The sequence below is a fragment of the Arachis hypogaea genome, chromosome 15 (assembly GCF_003086295.3).
Source record: "Arachis hypogaea cultivar Tifrunner chromosome 15, arahy.Tifrunner.gnm2.J5K5, whole genome shotgun sequence".
In the NCBI taxonomy this organism is placed as follows: Eukaryota; Viridiplantae; Streptophyta; class Magnoliopsida; order Fabales; family Fabaceae; genus Arachis; species Arachis hypogaea.
In genome coordinates this window covers 120,771,156-120,790,264 of record NC_092050.1, presented here as the reverse complement: position 1 = coordinate 120,790,264, position 19,109 = coordinate 120,771,156, and the positions used below count along the sequence as shown (strand labels likewise).

Genomic DNA, 19,109 nt, shown 5'->3' with positions numbered 1-19,109 from the left:
CACATATAATGTTCAAATCTCCATTAACAGTCAGGCAAAGGTGCATCAAATATTGCATCATATTTTACTAGGAATATAGGTAATTACTTCCTACAGTACATGGGGACACATCAAATCAACTATAATTAAGCTCGAGTTCTGTTATTGATAGAATAAGTCAAAAAGCAATGTCAAAAGTTTAATAGTAAATGAATAAAATGACATAATCTTCCTAGTTCAACAAATTTCAATTCAATCAATGAATGTAAACTATACAAAACATCAATAAAAGGTAATTAGTAAACGATACAAAATTACCAAACATCCCAAAATCTGGATCATCTTCAGTCTGCCAGTCCAGTTTCAGGAGCCACAACAGGAGACTCGGCTGGTCTGGAACTCATCTCGAATTCTTCGTTACTTGTAGATGCACAAACAGGGATATCGGGACCAGGACTTGATATATTCACTTGATCAGTAAAAGCAGATTTAGCTGCTGAGGTTGGTGCTGTTCCACCTCCAATGTACTAACCTTTTTCCATCTTCTACTGATTTTTCATACTGTCATGGCTTTTGCGTTGATCAAAAACCAAACATCATCTTCCGTTACAACATCATAAAAATAACGTAGTTTAAAAATTCAAAACACAATATGCCGAATCACCATACAACGACATTCTAGACATAGTTATAGTATGACATACCTTAGTGACGATGTCAAGATAGCTACTGATATTCTTTTATGTATCATCGTCTACTGGCTCTGATAAACCCCTATTTTATGATTCATCTTGTGCTCAATTGAGTGTTTTTATCAATTCTTTACCCACTTATTCATATGAATTGCATGGTTTTACTATTCCTTCCTTATTTTATGATATATGTGAAAACATGTTTCCTATGCTTTAAAAATATTAATTTTAATTATCCTTTATTACCATTCGATGTCGTGATTTGTGTGTTAAGTATTTTCAGGGTTCATAGGGCAGGAATGACTTAGAGGACAGAAAGGAAACATACAAAAATGGAAGAAAAGCACAAAAATGGAGTTTTGAAGAAAAAGGCATCGACGCGCACGCGTGGACGACGTGGACGCGTGCCCAGAACAGAGCATAAACGACACAAACGCGTGACTGATGCGTACGCGTGACAAGAAAAAACTCCAAATGACGCGAACGTGTGACCCACGCGCACGCGTGACGGACGCCATGTGCAGAAAATTGCAGAAGTCGCCCCCAGCGATTTCTGGACCCTTTCTCGGCCCAAATCCAAGTCCAGAAACACAGAATAGAAGCCAGAGAATGAGGGAATCAATAGAGAGAACTCAGACAACATTCATAATTGACAATTTTAGGTTTTAGATGTAGTTTTTTAGAGAGAGGCTCTCTCCTCTCTCTTAGGATTTAAGATTTAGGATTTCTATTAATTTTAGAATTGTCTCTTCATTCCAGGTTCAATATTTCTTTAATTTATGTTTCTCTTCTACTTTTAGTTACTCTAATGCCTTTATTTATTAATTACTATGTTGCCAAATTGGCTTATGAATCTTTCCATGTTAGATTTGAATATTCTATTTAATATAATTTGAGGTATTTCAGATTTATGATTGTTTTATTCTATTTATGATACTTTCAATTTAATTTAGATTTTTTTCCTTTTGGTTTTGGTTAAGTAATTGGTGACACTTGAGTTATAAGACTCAACTGTTGATTGAAAATTGGAAATTGCTGATTGATTTGGATTGCTCTAAAGCTAGTTTTTCCACAGGAGTTGACTAGGACTTGAGGATCAAATTGATTGGTCTACTTGACTTTTCTTTATTTAGTAAGGGTTAACTAAGTGGGAGCAATAATAATTCTCATCACACCTGGTAAGGATAACTAGGATGGGATTTCTAGTTCTTATACATCGCCAAAAGTTTTCTTTATAATTATTAATTTATTTTTCTTGCCATTTAAATTACTTGTTCCTTATTTCAAAAACCAAAAAATATACAATTTCATAACCAATAATAAATCATACTTCCCTGCAATTCCTTGAGAGACGACCCGATGTTTAAATACTTTGGTTATAAATTTTATTGGGTTTTGTTACTTGTGACAACCAAACTTTTGTACGAAATGATTATTGCTTGGTTTAGAAACTATACTTGCAACGAGAATTTATTGTGAATTCTAAACCATCAATCATTCAGTTCGATCAAAAATGGCGTCGTTGCCGGGGAATTGCAACTGTGTGCTTTATTATTGGTTATTATAAATATTTTATTTTGCTTGTTTATTTGTTTTATTTTTGTTTTTAATTTTTATTAGTTACTATGAGTTCTCACCCCAGTCGCTTTGAGTTTGGTTCTAATGTTATTGGAAGGAATGGAAGTTATAACAGGAACATGCATCAAGGTCAGAATAATCAAAGTTGGAAGGAGCCACGAGGATCTGATCAACCCTTTCGGCAACAACATCTTCCAAGATACCATGGACAACGACCATCCTACAATGCATGCCCAGACATTAGATATGGTGGACCCCTTCGTGACAACCAACACCCACCAAATTACTATGGTCAAGAGTCATTCCGAAGTGCGTACCAAGATAATAGATATGGTGAACCCCCTTATAGTTTCCAACAAGCCCCATCATACACCTATGAACCACCTCCTCAACATAGATATGAACCACCACACTCACAAGCCACCCACCACCATTCACCTCCATATGACCCTAACCCTTACCCACCCCAATTCCAATCCAATTACTCCCAAGAACCACCACTTCCATATGCACCATGTCCATATCCATCAACCCGAGAATCATAGGAACGTCTCAAGAAAACAGTGAATAAATTTCATGCGGCCCTTCAAGAATTGGATCAAGCGATCAATCGATTAGCTTCCCGACGTTCGGACACTCAAGGAACCCCATGGCTTCATGTGGACAATCTGATGAAGAACGTAGCATGAAGGAGATACTAGAAACTCCAATGGACAGTACAGAGCATGAATTTGTACTGGAACAAGTGGAGGAAGCCATAATTATCAAAGAAGAAGAACTGGTTGAAGACTTAGGAGATGCTGAACCTCCATGGGAACTAAGAATTGTGGAGAATTCCACCGAGCAGTTTTCAATTGATGCTAAGGAGGATAGTGCACAACTCCAGAAGCATATATCTTATGAAGAACTGGACGGAACAACTCAAGAAGCAAGTTTCCTTGGTAATGATCATCATGAATTAAGCTCTCCTAGTAATGAACTTGCATCCACAAGTGAATTCCTTGAGATTGAAGAATCTTTCCCAATTGAATACGAGGATGATGCGGAGGTAGACTTTTCTCAACCCCCAATTTATGACTTAAGTGATGAGGAAGATATCGAAGACTTTGATCAAGACGTGGTTGCAGTTGAAGAAGTTTGCAAAGAAGTGGAGGAATTCGCAGAAGAATACAAGGGAGTAGAGCTTGCAAAACCACTGGAAACACCTATCTCAAAGCCATTACCATCCAATACAAACTTCAAGTGGGTAAAATCCTTAGCCTTTATCTTTACTTTTCCACTTGAATATGGTTTGCTTGAAACAGATGGCCAGCTTAGAGCTCTTTGCGGCTTTAAGAGCAAGAGGGAAATGGCTCGCACTCAGAGCTGGTATGCAAGATTCAATAAAGCTCCACGCTTCAATTTGAGGTACAAGGATTGGTTTCGAGTTCGATTGAATGGGTCTCAGAAGATGTTTGGTCATCTTAGTGAGAGTTCATATTCCATACTGCCCGGCTGGAAAAATGTAGATCAAAACAAAGATGGGTACAGAAGCAAGGTTTGGGATCCTGGAATTTATCCTGATAATCAATACTCCTGGAGTCTGAAAACCTGCTTTAACTTGCTCAAAGGCTTTACTTGCCTAGTATGGGACTTCGGAGGCTATTGGAATTGCAAACGTTGGTGGAGATTTTTGGATGAGTTTAAGCACAAGCCACCATAGCAGGAAGCTCATCAAATGTCCAACTTAAGGACTTTAACCAAAAGTGCTAGGTGGGAGACAACCCACCATGGTATGATCGTTCCTTTTTCAATTTTAATTTTATTTTTTTTGTTTGTTTTTCATTTTATTTTATTTTATTTTTATTGTACCTGGATTTATTCATAACATCCGCATCAGCATTTCATTCTGCATGCTGCATAAAAAAATGGTGCACCCCACGCGTGCGCATGGGCCACGCGTGGGCGTCGACTCAAAATCGGCGTCAACATCCAACGCCCAGAAAGTTGGGATGGAATCGTGCGGCTGTTATGTGTTAGGCACAATTTGGGCCACGCGTTCGCGTCAATGACGCGAACGCGTCACTTTCACTTCACACACACCATGCAAAAGCGTGGGCGACGCGTACGTGTCGCATGGAAATTATTGCCCCCTCAATTGAAACAGAGAGTTGCGCCAAAATGACGCTGGAATTGTGCGTTTAGCACAATTTTAAGCGACGTGTACGCGTGCCCCATGCGTACGCGTCACTTTCATTATTCCTCACTCGCGCGATTGCATCAATGACGCGACCGCGTCGTTGCGTTTTCGCCCCAACTACGCATTCGCATGATTCACGTGTCCGCGTGAATTTGAATCCACTTATCCCCTTCGACGCGGAACTCTACCCATTTTGCGTCCGCTTTTTCCCCCCTTCTTCTCTGCACTCTCTCCTCCCCTCTGCAACCACCACCAAATAGCCACCCATACCGCCCCACCGCACCACGCCCTCGCCACCGCGCCGCCCTGGCCGAACCACCCCCTCCTCTTCTTCTCCTCCCACCCTTCTCCCTCCATTGCCCCGCCGCCCCATCACCGAACCACCACCACGACCCCCACCACCCTCAACCTCCTCGTCCCTTTCTTCTCTTCTCCCCTCCATAACCCTCTTTCTCCCCTCTCCCTCTGTCAACCCCTACCGCCGCCAAAAACCGTCGCCGCGCCACCCTGCCACCGCCGCAAAACCCTAGCTCCGCCGTGTCAACCACCCGAACCACCACCATCTCTCTAAGTCCAATTTTTGTTCCTCTGCCCATCAGGTTCTGCCATAACACCGATTCCTTTTTTAGTTAGTTAGTTAGTTGCATATTTTTCAAATTTTGTTCAAATTAGGATAGTTAGAGATGCATGATCGTAATGGATTTTTGGTGGTTAGGCAGCTAGGATGTGGTTAGTAGATTTAGGTCTGATAATTGCGCTGTTCTTGCTGCTTATTTTATTTGTTTCGTAATTTTTGAAACTGCTGTGATGATAATGTTGTTCATATGCTGTTCTTTACTGTTGTTACACTGTTCAACTTGAATTGCATTCCTTGCTGCAGATTGAGTTTGTTTAGTCTGAATTTATGTGAATTACTATTTGTTACTCTTTTCTGCACCCCTTTAATGTCATATGAACTGTTTCTGCTGCTGTCTATCACCCGGGAACGTTCAATTTTTAGCCGAAATGCTGTCCGATTTTTTTCCAAATTGTTTCACTAAACTACCATTCATAAATTGGTTTTGGTAAATTCAAGTTTTGCTCTAATTGGTCTCAACCAAGCCAATTCATGAATGCACGGGCTAGCTTTCTTATTCTTTCTGATTCCCTTATTAATTAAATTGCATTATTGATTATTTCAATTTCATTTTGCAATTCTTTTCTTTATATGATTTATCATCAATAATTTGCAATATCCACTTGAATGTGAGTTGCTTGTTATTCAAGTTTTTGCAATTTGTGTTAATTAAGAACCACAACACCATGCCACTTACTTTAACCTCACTTTTTAACTATTAACTACTTTAACTTTCTAACTTCCCTTTTGGTTTTTACTTAACTATTTTCAACCCATTTCAAGGCATGATTATTGTTGTTCCTGATTAACAAAAATTCCGCATATCATAGATTTTGGATTGTGATTTTTATTCTCTGCCTCTTAACTTGCATATAGTCCAATATTTTCCATATATTTAACTCACTTCATGCTTTTATTGCTCTTTTATTACTCTTTTGACCCTCTATGCTGATATTGATAAATTCCTATTTGCTTACCTGTTTTTCTGCTTTAGTTTCTTAAACTGTATCCTGGAACTTCTGTTTTTCAGGATGTCTGACCCCAAAAGCAAGGGAAAGGGCAAGGCTACCACAGGCAAAAGGAAAAGAGGAGAATCCTTTACCTCTATCTTAGATACCCTCCATGATGATTCCTGGCGGGAAAAGAATTTTACCCCGTAGGAAAAGGCTGATCAGCTTCTGCCTGCCACAGACCCAGTCAAGTTTGCCAACAGATACTGTGAACTCAAATATCCGGTCTTTCAAACTTCAAGGAATTTATACCTGGAAAAGACCCTCAAAATTCCAAAAGAACTACAACAATACACCTCAGAACAAATTAAACAGAGAGGCTAGTTCTTTCTGGAAAGGAATCTGACTGAGGTCAATTCATCCTGGGTCAGAGAATTCTACTACAACTACTTCAAAATGACCCTGGATGCAGTGCAACTCAGAGGGAAGCAGATTTTGGTTACTGAGGAAGCAATAGAAGATATCCTCCAGCTCCTACCTAAATCAGATAAACCAGATGGTTACCAGCAGGCTGAGAAGGATATGAGATTTATGAGATTTGACTGGGACGCAGTAAAGCAGACCATAGCTCTTGATCCTACTGTCTCATGGGTCATGGGCAAGTCCACAGTGGCCCCAAAAGGAATTAAGCTTATCTATCTGAATGATGAGGCTCGACTTTGGCAGCAGATTCTGAGTAACTACGTGATGCCGAGCACTCATGAGACTGAGGTGCCAGCTGCCATGATTACACTCATTTGGTGTGTGATGGAGGGCAATGACCTGTTCCTTCCCAGATTCATCCGGTATTATATGTCCAGGGTCCACGTCCGAGGCGCTCTGCCCCTTCCATATTTGATTACTCAGATGGGACGCCGAGCTGAGGTGCCCTAGGAGATTGCTGATGAGAAGCCAACTGCCGCCGAATGCAAGAAAATTATCCCACACAGCAGGAAGTTCCAGGCTTTGGGCTACAAACCGCCATTTCTCACTGCCTCCGCTGAGGCAGCCACATCATCTGCTGCTCCTTCAGCCCCTGTTACACCAGCCACCACCACAGCACCTCCACCTGCTTCAGAGCCCATCTACCACCTCGTGCATCACCTATTTGATCGGTTGGATCAGATGGAGTGCCGCAACCAGCAGCAATATGAGAGATCTGAGCGTCGCAGCAAGTGACGCTTTGAGCATTTAAAGTTGATGATCCGATCTGGCCACCATGACATCCCCTCCGAGCCTGACACCCCTTCTGAGCCATCTGAGGAGGAGGCGGATGATCATTAGGAGGAGGCACGTGTAGAGGCTGAGCAGGCAGGACCTGAGCAGGCTGTGCCACGTCATGAGGAGCACCATCAGATACAGCCAGCAGATCCAGAGGTCCCTCTATAGACAGAGCCTCCACTTCAGCAGGCAGATCCTCAGGCACCCATATAGACTGCAGACCCTCAGGCCACCACAGAGACACCAGCAGCACATCCGTCCGGAGATGCCACTCCTTCACACCCAGCTTGATAGAGCATCGAGGACGATGCTATTATTTAAGTGTGGGGAGGTCGCCATCTCTGGCAAATCTTTTTGGTGAACTACTTTCAGACTCTTTTTATTCTATTTTGTTTATTTTTTGTATTTTTATTTTATCTTATTTTATCTTATCTATCTTTCAGTACTTGCACATTTTCTTTTATTGTATTTCTGTTTACTTTATTTTGCACTTTGGTTTATATATATCGTAGACATTTAGTTTAATCTGCACTTTTAGCTTATTAGTTGTGATATAGAAAATATTGATTAATTAAGTTTAGTTTACCCTTTTAGCATACGATAACTTGGTTTAATTGAGAATAAAAAGAGTAAACTAGGAACTTTAGTTTTTCAGAATCACAACAATTCACATACTATATATATATATATATATATATATATATATATATATATATATATATATATATATATATATATAGCAATAAATGTTGGTTAATTGACAACATTTTTCAAGGAAAATACTTATTTTTTATTTGAGCCATTCAAAGATTTACATTGAGTTGAATGGAAACTCTTGATTTCTACTTGCATGATATATATAACTGATATATGGTTTTTGAGCCAAAGAACACACAACCCGTGAGTTTTTGAGCTTAATTGTATGATTACACTTAACCATAAATTTTATTCTTGTATGTTTCGCCCTTCTTTTATATGCTTGCAATCTTTACTTTGTTTCAATCTATATGTCCAATATAGAATGTATTTACATACTTGCATATGATTGAGGCCATTATTTGAATTTTTGCTCACTTATCCCAAATAAGCCTACCTTTTACATCACCCTTGTTAGCCCCCTTGAGCCTTTTATCCCCATTTATTCTGTTCTATAACCACATCACTAGCCTTAAGCGAAAAAACAAACTAAAAATCTCAAGTTGAATCCTTGGTTAGCTTAAGATAGAGATTGTGAATCCACTAAGTATGGAGAAACGTGGGAACATGGGTTGATAGGAAAAGATTAAATTAATAAAATAATCAGAAATTTGAGAGCATGCTCATGTGAAACCAAAATAATTAAAATACCATGTGCATTGATATGTTGTATTTATTTTTCAAAAAAAATTTTCTTTTTAATTAAATAAATAAGGGGACAAAATTACCCTATTATTAAGTTTAATAGAAAAATCAATGCACATGGGATAAAATCAAAAATAAAATTGGTACATGAGTATGTGATAAGAAAGTGGAAAAATTATGGGAAGCTAGGCATAATTTTAAAAATGTATAGAGTATGTATATGTTAGGTGAGATCTTAGACTAATCAAGGATTCAAGTTATAGCTCACTTAGCCTTATATATATACCCTCACCTTTACCTTAGCCCCATTACAACCTTAAAAAAGACCTCATGATATTTGCATGTATACATTATATATTTGTTGATTGGTTAGATGAAAAACAAAGTTTTAGAAAGTATGACTAGAAAAGAATAAAGTGATTAACCCCAAACACTGAGTGATTAGAGAGTAAACACAAATCCAGTGAGGGTTCAATAGCTCATTTCCATATATCCATGTTTAATTATTAATTGTCTTGCAAGTTTGTGAAATCCTTTAACTCAACTCAATTGTGAATGTGTTTTAATATGATTTGGCCTTGGTTGTACATATATGATTCCTTGAAAATATGAATCAAATTAACCACATGTAAGCTTTATATATATAAGTGGATAGTAGGTAGAAATTGCATGATTCATTTAGGTAGCTTGCATTTAGAATAGATTGCATTGCATAAGATTCCACCATTCTACCCTCATTCTTTTATCTTGGATTTAGCATGAAGACATGCTAATGTTTAAGTGTGGGAAGGTTGATAAACCCCTATTTTATGATTCATCTTGTGCTCAATTGAGTGTTTTTATCAATTCTTCACCCACTTATTCATAGGAATTGCATGGTTTTACTATTTCTTCCTTATTTTATGATATATGTGAAAACATGTTTCCTATGCTTTAAAAATATTAATTTTAATTATCCTTTATTACCATTCGATGCCGTAATCTGTGTGTTAAGTATTTTCAGGCTTCATAGGGCAGGAATGGCTTAGAGGACAGAAAGAAAACATAAAAAAATGGAAGGAAAGCACAAAAATGGAGTTTTGAAGAAAAAGGCATCGACGCGCACGCGTGGACGACGCGAACGCGTGCCTAGCGCGAAATGGCAGTGACGCGTACGCGTTGACGACGCGGACGCGTGCCCAGAACAGAGCATAAACGACGCGAACGCGTGACAAGGAAAAACTCCAAATGACGTGAACGCGTGGCCCACGCGCACGCATGACGGACGCCATGTGCAGAAAATTGCAGAAGTCGCCCCCAGCGATTTCTGGACCCTTTCTCGGCCCAAATCCAAGTCCAAAAACACAGAATAGAAGCCAGAGAATGGGAGAATCAATAGAGAGAACTCAGACAACATTCATAATTGACAATTTTAGGTTTTAGATATAGTTTTATAGAGAGAGAGGCTCTCTCCTCTCTCTTAGGATTTAGGATTTAGAATTTCTATTAATTTTAGGATTGTCTCTTCATTCCAGGTTCAATATTTCTTTAATTTATGTTTCTCTTCTACTTTTAGTTACTCTAATGCTTTTATTTGTTAATTACTTATGTTGCCAAATTGGCTTATGAATCTTTCCATGTTAGATTTGAATATTCTATTTAATATAATTTGAGGTATTTCAGATTTATGATTGTTTTATTCTATTTATGATGCTTTCCATTTAATTTAGATTTTTTTCCTTTTGGTTTTGGTTAAGTAATTGGTGACACTTGAGTTATCAGACTCAGCTGTTGATTGAAAATTGGAAATTGCTGATTGATTTGGATCATTCTAAAGCTAGTCTTTCCATAGGAGTTGACTAGGACTTGAGGATCAAATTGATTGGTCCACTTGACTTTCCTTTATTTAGTAAGGGTTAACTAAGTGGGAGCAATAATAATTCTCATCACACCTGATAAGGATAACTAGGATGGGATTTCCAGTTCTTATACCTCGCCAAAAGTTTTCTTTATAATTATTAATTTATTTTTCTTGCCATTTAAATTACTTGTTCCTTATTTCAAAAACCCAAAAATATACAATTTCATAACCAATAATAAATCATACTTCCCTGCAATTCCTTGAGAGACGACCCGATGTTTAAATACTTCGGTTATAAATTTTATTGGGTTTTGTTACTTGTGACAACCAAACTTTTGTACGAAAGGATTATTGCTTGGTTTAGAAACTATACTTGTAACGAGAATTTATTGTGAATTCTAAACCATCAACCATTCAGTTTGATCAGGCTCCTTAGGGATTCTACCAGGAACATTAGGACAACTTTTATTGTAGTGCGCTGTCACACCGCAGTTTGAACACCTTCTCTATTGCTTAAATTTTGATTTCTTGGGAGCTCCTTTACTCTTCACCACCAATGGGTCAATAACGTAGTCATCGTCTAAATTACAGTTGCATGGATTTTCACCTCGCTTTTGGAGTTTTGTAATTGTGTTGACAATACCATTCATTGCTTCGACAAAATCACTTGAGTTCTTACATGCAACATCCATCAACCTAGAACACTCAACACCTAATACACCCAAACGACACTTTAATACCATATCAGAATCACTTGGATCATCGACGTTTGACTTCATGAAATCACTCTTGTCGTTCTTCGTCCATCGCTTGCACACTAAGTGTTCTGGAGTAACTTCAACGTGTTGGTGCTTTAGGTATGCGAATATGTGCATGCAGGGAATCCCTTGATTTTTGAACCACAAACACTCACAACGAAGCATCCCTCCAACTCTGTCAAACTCAACCACATGATCAATCTCTGGCATTCTAAAACTGTTACACTTGAGGTATAGTTTTTCACCATCCTGAATTACCAACTCTATGTTCATAGCACAAGCACCCTCAATTTCCTTCCTAACATCCCGGAACATGTTACGAGTAAAAGTCTTCGCAGCAAAACCTTCAAGTGTCGGCAAAGAAGTCACAAGTACTGGATCGGTATATTTACTATTGAACTCTGCAACTCTTTCATTGTTCCTGTAATGGCTAATAACGGTCTCGATGTTATTGATGAATTCAAGAAGGGTATCTTTCTTTCTTACATATACTTTTATTAGAGAGTTAATCTCTTCACACTGGGATGTTGTCCTGATTCGCCCAAAAAATTGGTTACTCAAATATGCAAGAGCCCATAAATTCCTCAACTCATAGGTTTGGTCGACCCAAGAGCTGCTTGATAAGTTATACCTCGCCACCATGTCTCCCCACATGACCTCAAACTGTTCAACACTCACATTATCATAAATCAATTTTTTGAAGTCATTTAGAAATCCACTGTTCTTAACCTTCTCGCATGCATTCCTATGTAAGTGCCATGCACATAGTCGATGTGTTGCATAAGGAAAGACTTGTTTAATGGCTTCTCTCATCGAAAGATCTCTGTCAGTGACAACTGCCATAGGGTGTTTATTACCCATTGCTTCCAAAAAAATTTCCAAGAGCCACTTGTATAAATCAATATCCTCGTTAACAAGAAGACCACATCCAAATATGATGGTATGTCCATGATGATTGCTACCAGAAAATATCACAAGTGGATTATTGTAGACGTTTCTATTGTAAGTCGAATCAAATGTCAAGACATCCCCAAAGCACTCATAATCAATACGGATAGTCCCATCAGCCCAAAACAAATTTTCCAATCGATTCTCATTACTTAATGTGTACTTGCCAAAAAAATACGAATCATTCCCAGCTTTACCTCTCAGGTAACTTATTGCAGCATTTGCATCACCACCCTTCACCTTTTCCTTCCTATGTTGAGTAATGAGGTTGTACATATCTTTTTGGTTGAATGACAAGTTTGCATATCCACCTTTTTGAGCAGCCAAGTATCCCAAGATGTGACAGGTCCTGTTGCCTATGTCGTGCAAATTCTTCGCTTGAGCTTTATCCGAGACACTGAATGTGCGATACTCAGGCATCATGTTAACGTCGAGTGGATCAACTAATCCATGAGAGTGCTCTTCGTAGAATGAAACAACCTTCCATTTACGAATTTTTCTATCTAGTCTTGCACGAATTCTCGCACGGCAACAACTTTGAGTTAGGGGTCGGTGGTCCCTGATTCTTTCGTCCTTTTCAACCTCTTCCTTTCTTGAGCCCGCCCGATTGCAAACAATTTGGCACATAATTACGCAACCATCGCTATCACGTTTGACTTCATCCAACCTCACAGCGAAACCATGCATATGGCATAAGTCTTATAGAATCGATAAACAGCATCCTCATCTGTAAACTCAAGTTGCATGATGTCTTCTCGTAATAGCTCTGCTATTCTCTTATCTTGAGGTTTATCTTCATCAATCTCCGAATTCCCGTCTAAAAACTCTAGATCGTCTCTTCTTGGGAACTCCTTATCGAAATGTATTTCAAAAAAATCGCTATCTGACGGCTCTATCTTTCAAAAATCAGCATACACCTACAATTTATAAAAATACTAACACATTACTATACAATTAACATTTTATAAATATGTAGACTCGATTTATTACTAACAAGTTTAATTTAAATTCACTAAATTCGATTTACATAAAATTACGAAACGAAACATTCAAATAACGCTTTTACATTTAAAAAATTCAAGTAATATGGTTTTTTCTTTGGTTTATAAGGGTGAATTACTCTTATTTTTATGAGTATTAAAGGTTGATTGATATACATTAATGTTAATTAATACACTAAAATTAATGCTGTGTAATGGCTCAATTCGGCTAATTCATATAATACTCTGCCTGATTCTGTGATGAGTTGTTTAACTTTGACTGAGGGTTGGAGATGCTTTGAAAATGTTTGAAAAGACACCATGCACACATAATTAGTTATTGTTAATGTTTATTTTATTAACATAACTACATAATCTAAACAGCAGAATTATTATGCATATTCAGAGAGTAGTGTTGACTTTATTATTTTCAGAAGTAAGAAATGGATGGAGATAATTATTATTATCATACCTAGAGTTCAATGTCTTTTCTAATTATTTAGCTTTGGAAACCAAATTCATATGCTGAAAACCATAAATTAATTAAGCAGATCCAAATAAAAATTTATACTAGATATACTCCTAATTAATTTTATAGTAGAAATAAAAAATGGGTTATTATTATTATTCCTTCTGGCTAACTATGATTAATTTTCACAGCCTTAATATATCTAGATGTATACACGAATATTACAAATACATTGTTGTCTGAAATGACCCGGAGAATATAAGAATTAAAAATAAGAATATGTTGTATACCGAGGGAATAAGGATAGCTTACCTAATCTCCATCAACATTATTCTTTCCAAAACTAGCAGAGATAAAGATAAGGATTTTTCTTTTAAAAAAAAACCGCTAGTAGCAGAAGCAGTAATAGTTTGAACTTTGAACATTCAGTTTGTTTTTATAATTGACAAAACCTATAAATAATAATCCTTCTCTTTACGAGTTTCATCCAAAAAATTGAAATAATAATTACAAATAGATTTTTATTTTTAATTTCATACAGTGATAATATAAAATCCTAACATTGTCACCCAATAAAAGTTTTTCTTTTGTATATTCTTTTTAAATAATAAATATAAAAATAATTACTTTTATTAACATAACTCTATATATAATTTATACAAATAACGCCTAGAACTTAAGAGTATATGTACTTGTGTCAATTGTTTTTACCAAAAAAAGAGAAAAAGAAAAAAAGTAAAAAAAAAAATCATATAGTTATATAAACTAATAAAAAACTGAAGTTAAAATACTAATTTTCAAATTTTTTCTATAAAAAAATTTAAGCAGAATAATTTGTAATTAAAATAAAATTTAACTTTTTAGCTATACTAAAAACAACCAGATTATAAAATCATTTTGCTAAATCAAAAACCAAACGCGTCCTATTTTTTTCTCCCCAATAAGCAGTATTATTCAATCAAAATGATATCGATGTTCCCAAAAACATGTCTAGAGCAAAATCTGTGTTCGAGATTCCATAGTCGTAGTGCCATAAACGATTCCACAAACGAAGAAAGCTTATTCCTTCGTGTAAAGTTGACCGTTCCAAAAGCGACGTACATACATACTTTGAGAAATTTTCTAATTTTTCTATTCTCATAATAATTTCTAAAATATCAGAAATTAAATTAAAATTGAGATGGATGGGGGCAATGTACACTGTATAGAAACACCATCACATTGCCCACTTGCCAAGCAGGCTCTTTCTTTATTGGACAAATGTCTCATTATCAACTTGTTCACATTTTCTTAGGCCATGCCTCCACTGGGGTCCCCCTCTCCTCCTTGTTGCAGGAATGCCCCTCTTTATTTCTTCCCCTTTTTATATTCATAATAATAATCTTGAATAATATTCACAATCAGACAAATATGTCTCATTACTATCATGTGGATAATTATGTAAACTATTTACTTTTAAAATTATTATTTCCCTCAATCGCAACCCTGGTTAGCATTATACCCTTTGATTCTCCACCAAAATAATAATAAACAGCTCTTTTTATTATAATTTTTCTTTTTTTGGAACACATGTTGCTGATGCTCAGCTCCCCCATACAATTAGAAAGAAGAAATTAGAAGCTTATGTTTATGCAGACGTTTTTGCTGAACGGATCATGGAGTACAAGTGTACAACGCATATATTGCATCATAAAACATTCATGAAAAAAAACATATACAATTGAACATTTATCCTTCATTATTATTTCCTTTTTTTTTTCCCTTGTACACTTGGATCTGTTACACCTAATTTCATCTTCTTCTTCTTCTAATTAATTTACAATTTGCAACTTGCAACTGCACCATCTTCCTCCCCCCCCCCCCCTCCCCCTCCATTCCTTTCATCATCAATCACAAAACTCAACTAAAACTAAAAACTAAAAACAAATAAAATGAAGAAAAAAGAAGCACTAAATTAAAAAGAAAAAATTAAAGTGGAAGCTGAATGTTACAAAGCTCCAATGATCTTAGGCTTCTTGCTACCCTCCAACGTAAACAGTTCCATCTCTTTTCTCTTCCCATTGAAGCACCCACCAATTGAACCAGCAACATTATTATCATTATTGATATTCAAAATATTATTGTTATTGCTATCACCGGCATCAGATCCAGGAAGCTTTAAAATGTTAACACCAAAGAGCCGAACCATCTGAACCGGCTCCAAAACCGGTCCAACCGGTCCAAAAAACCCAACCCCATCATTACCAACACTTCTCGCCTTCCAGTCTATAAACAGTTGTCTGTCCGGTCCAGTGGACCGGTGGAAACAAACCGTATCACCGGCTTTCAGGTTCTTCTCCTTAACGAACCGGCTCCACCCTTTCGTTAGCACGTAGCTCTGGCTACTGTTCCAGTACGAGTAACGAAACCGCCACACTTTTCCTCCGACGTCCTCGAAGTTCAGCAAAACGCCCTTCGCCGCCGTAACTACTCCGCCGCCAGCTCCGCCGCAACCGTTTTGTAAGGGAAAGTGTTTCTCCGCGTGTTGTTTTGGTATAACTAACCGATTCAGTTTTCCCACGTCACTTGGCGTAACGGCCTTCTCGAACAACTGCTCACGCGCCTTCCCTCCACACGCGCCGGATGAAGACATCATCCCCGCGGAACCTCCGTTACCCGCAGCTCGGTTGAGTCGCCGCCCTATGAGGCCGCGGCTCCGCTTGCTCTGCTCCAGCTCGTCATTGTACGTGTGTTTTCTCAGCATGTCCACGATCTCGGATTTTGAATGTGAGTTGAGAAACTCGCTCTCGAAATCCTCGTCCTCGACCGCGGTGTTGTTGGACACAACACTGCCGAGGGGCTTGAAGTTGGTGACGGCATCCTTGCCACGAAACCGTTGAGCTGCGATGTCGTAGGCTCTAGCGGCCTCGTCCTCCTCGTTAAAGGTCCCCAACCAAACGCGTTGATGCTTCTCATAAATCTGAGCACCCCAACGTCCGTTTGGTTGGGGAACCACACCTTTATACTTGGACGAAGGGAGTTTTCGTGACTCCACTTCGGTGACGCCGCCACCGACGTCCGGATCCACGATTGTGCTGGCCCCGCTGCCGACACGACATAAGCTGTTTGGTGGCGGCGGTGACAGCTTCTTCGATGTGGCGGTGAATGGCGACGCGGGTGTCGCCGGGGTTAGGGTTATGGAAAGCGAGTCATTTGTGCACGTGGTGCTTTCATCTACGGAACTTGTTGCATCCATTTTTCTCTTTAATTAGAGAGGAGAGAAGGGAAAGAAGTTTTTTTTTTTTTTTTCTTTTTTGTGTTTGGTTTGGTTTGTTTGACTAAGAAGTAGCAGAAAGAGTTGTGTTTGTGTTGGAATAGGGAAGGAATATATATAGAAGGAAGGTGTACTAATGAATGTGTTATTTTATTATATAAATTGAAAAGGAAATATACTTAGTTGGGAGGGATTATAAATGATGAGGTGATAACTAATGGCTTGATTTTTGTTAAATTAATAATAATAATGTGGATTTGGGTATGGTGTGGTGGGTCAACTCAGATGGAGATAGAAGGTAAGGAACTAGGAAGATTCATGGTGTGAGAAAAAGGGTGGGGACTTGAAGGAATGGGAAGAAAGTAATGAAAGGGGTAAAAATTAAAAAAATAAAAAATTTTAAAAAATAAGAAGAAGGGAGAAGCAGAAGGAGAAGGAGAAGGGGTGGGTCTATATCCTCTGTTGTTATTGTTATTGATGTTGTATTGTATGTGTGAGTTGTGGGCTTTGTATGTTAGGTAGGACCCACATAATACCAAGTTGATGAGATTCACATGAGAGGGTGGACCTTGATTTAGTGAAGTTCATCCCCCCTGAACTTTGCTGCACCCTTCTATCATGCAAAGCCCCTCGGCATGGTCTATTCCATCTCACTTTTGTATATCATAAATTAAAAATTTAATGAGACATTTTTGCATCAATTTAACTATAAGATCTGATATTCAAGCACATCCATAATAAGAACATTATTTCACTGACTTTGATTTATTTAAGAAAAAAAATGATTAATCATCTTAACACGTAGCCCTATCGATTTTCATCATTATTAAATAATATTTGGATACAACCTATTTAATAAATAAAAAAAATGTGAATAGTAATGAATAATTTTTATATCTATAAAATATTATTATTGCGCTTATTTAATTAAGTATGTCTATAAATAAGTGCTTCAACAAATTAAAAGAGTAAAAGATTGAAAATTCTAATCAGAAACACATTTATATACACACTCATATCTCAAAAACTTCCTGAGTTCTCCTAAATTAGTTTTCTGTAGATTTCTTCCGCTCATCTTTTATTTTCTTTACATTTTTGCGATTTATCTTTCTGCAAGATCTAGTTTCTTTTATCTCATTTTGCCTAGTTCTTTTCTTATTAATTGTAAAATCGTTGGATTACTGAGAAGGCTTGAAGTTTGTATTTAACACTGATTTTTGAGAAGTGTTGTATATTTATATTCATACCATTTACAAGTTACATCTCAGAATATATTGATGTTGCATGCATGTTTATGATTCTGCAAGCTTCTAGCTTTCTTTTGTCTTCTTCTTCTCGTTGCCAAAGAGAGAGATTTTGATGTACTTTGAAATTGATACATGCAAAGAGGAGTTAATTAGTTTCGCTCCCAAAATATTACATTCTGAACCGAAATCAAACATAATAAATCTTTTATTTTAAACAAATTCTATATCAAACAAAAATTATAAAATAGAACAAAACCTAGAATATTTTGAAACATATATGCATTCAAAATCAAAGAAACACAGAAATGAAAGTAAAATCCTATATTTATTAAAGTGAAATTCAAGAAATTTCGAGTTATCTTCTATGATGTTATTCAACTAGGATTTCTGTGTATAGCAAAGTATAAACTAAGAAAGTGACTAATGAGGAAAAAGATAAAAAAAAAAAAGCACGAGATTGAGAGTGAGAGTGAGAGGATGCGAGAGTAAAATTCTGAGTTTGTGTTAGGAATTCTGCGTTGAATTAGTAAATTATCAAATCAATTTAATTAAACGTGATTAGAAAATAAACTCGATCGTGTAACATAACTGCTTGTCTAAAATATAATAAACCTTCAAAAGATTTTCTGCCTAAGTGCCAAAGCGGATATCAAATAACTCATATTTAAAATTTGATTGGATGAGCTTATAAAAAATATTTTATTTTAAAAAAATAAAAATAATTTTATATTTAAATATTTATATAAAAAAATTTTTATTTATTATTTATATCTAAATATAACAATATAAAAATATTTTTTGTTTATTTATTATATAAAAAAATATTTTTTAAAAAAATAATTTTTTAAAAAAAATATAAATTATAATTTATAAAAAAAATATTTTTTAATATTTTAATATTTTATTTTTATTACTAAAAATTTATCAAATACTTATACACCCTCGGATTTAAGTGGGTATCACAAAGTTTATTCAAGATCCATTTACCCGTTTAGGTGGGTTTTATATTTTGTTTTTAT

The 19,109-nt window shown here is 36.7% G+C and overlaps 2 protein-coding genes across 2 annotated transcripts; both read right to left on the bottom strand.

Annotated features, from left to right (window-relative positions):
- Positions 1–10,941: 10,941 nt before the first annotated feature.
- LOC112748775 (protein FAR1-RELATED SEQUENCE 5-like) lies at positions 10,942–12,828 on the bottom strand. Its single transcript, XM_025797016.1, has one exon. The coding sequence runs from the start codon at positions 12,826–12,828 to the stop codon at positions 10,942–10,944; it is 1,887 nt and encodes a 628-aa protein (XP_025652801.1).
- A 2,477-nt stretch (positions 12,829–15,305) lies between these two features.
- LOC112750536 (AP2/ERF and B3 domain-containing transcription factor RAV1) lies at positions 15,306–17,320 on the bottom strand. The gene has a single exon (XM_025799303.3). It carries the CDS (start codon positions 16,823–16,825, stop codon positions 15,578–15,580), a length of 1,248 nt encoding a protein of 415 aa, XP_025655088.1. The 5' UTR covers positions 16,826–17,320; the 3' UTR covers positions 15,306–15,577.
- Between the last annotated feature and the right edge of the window lie 1,789 nt (positions 17,321–19,109).

Excerpts from the sequence above, each read along its gene's own strand:
- LOC112748775 (XM_025797016.1), bottom strand. The coding sequence starts at position 12,828 with ATGCATGGTTTCGCTGTGAGGTTGGATGAAGTCAAACGTGATAGCGAT.
- LOC112750536 (XM_025799303.3), bottom strand. The coding sequence starts at position 16,825 with ATGGATGCAACAAGTTCCGTAGATGAAAGCACCACGTGCACAAATGAC.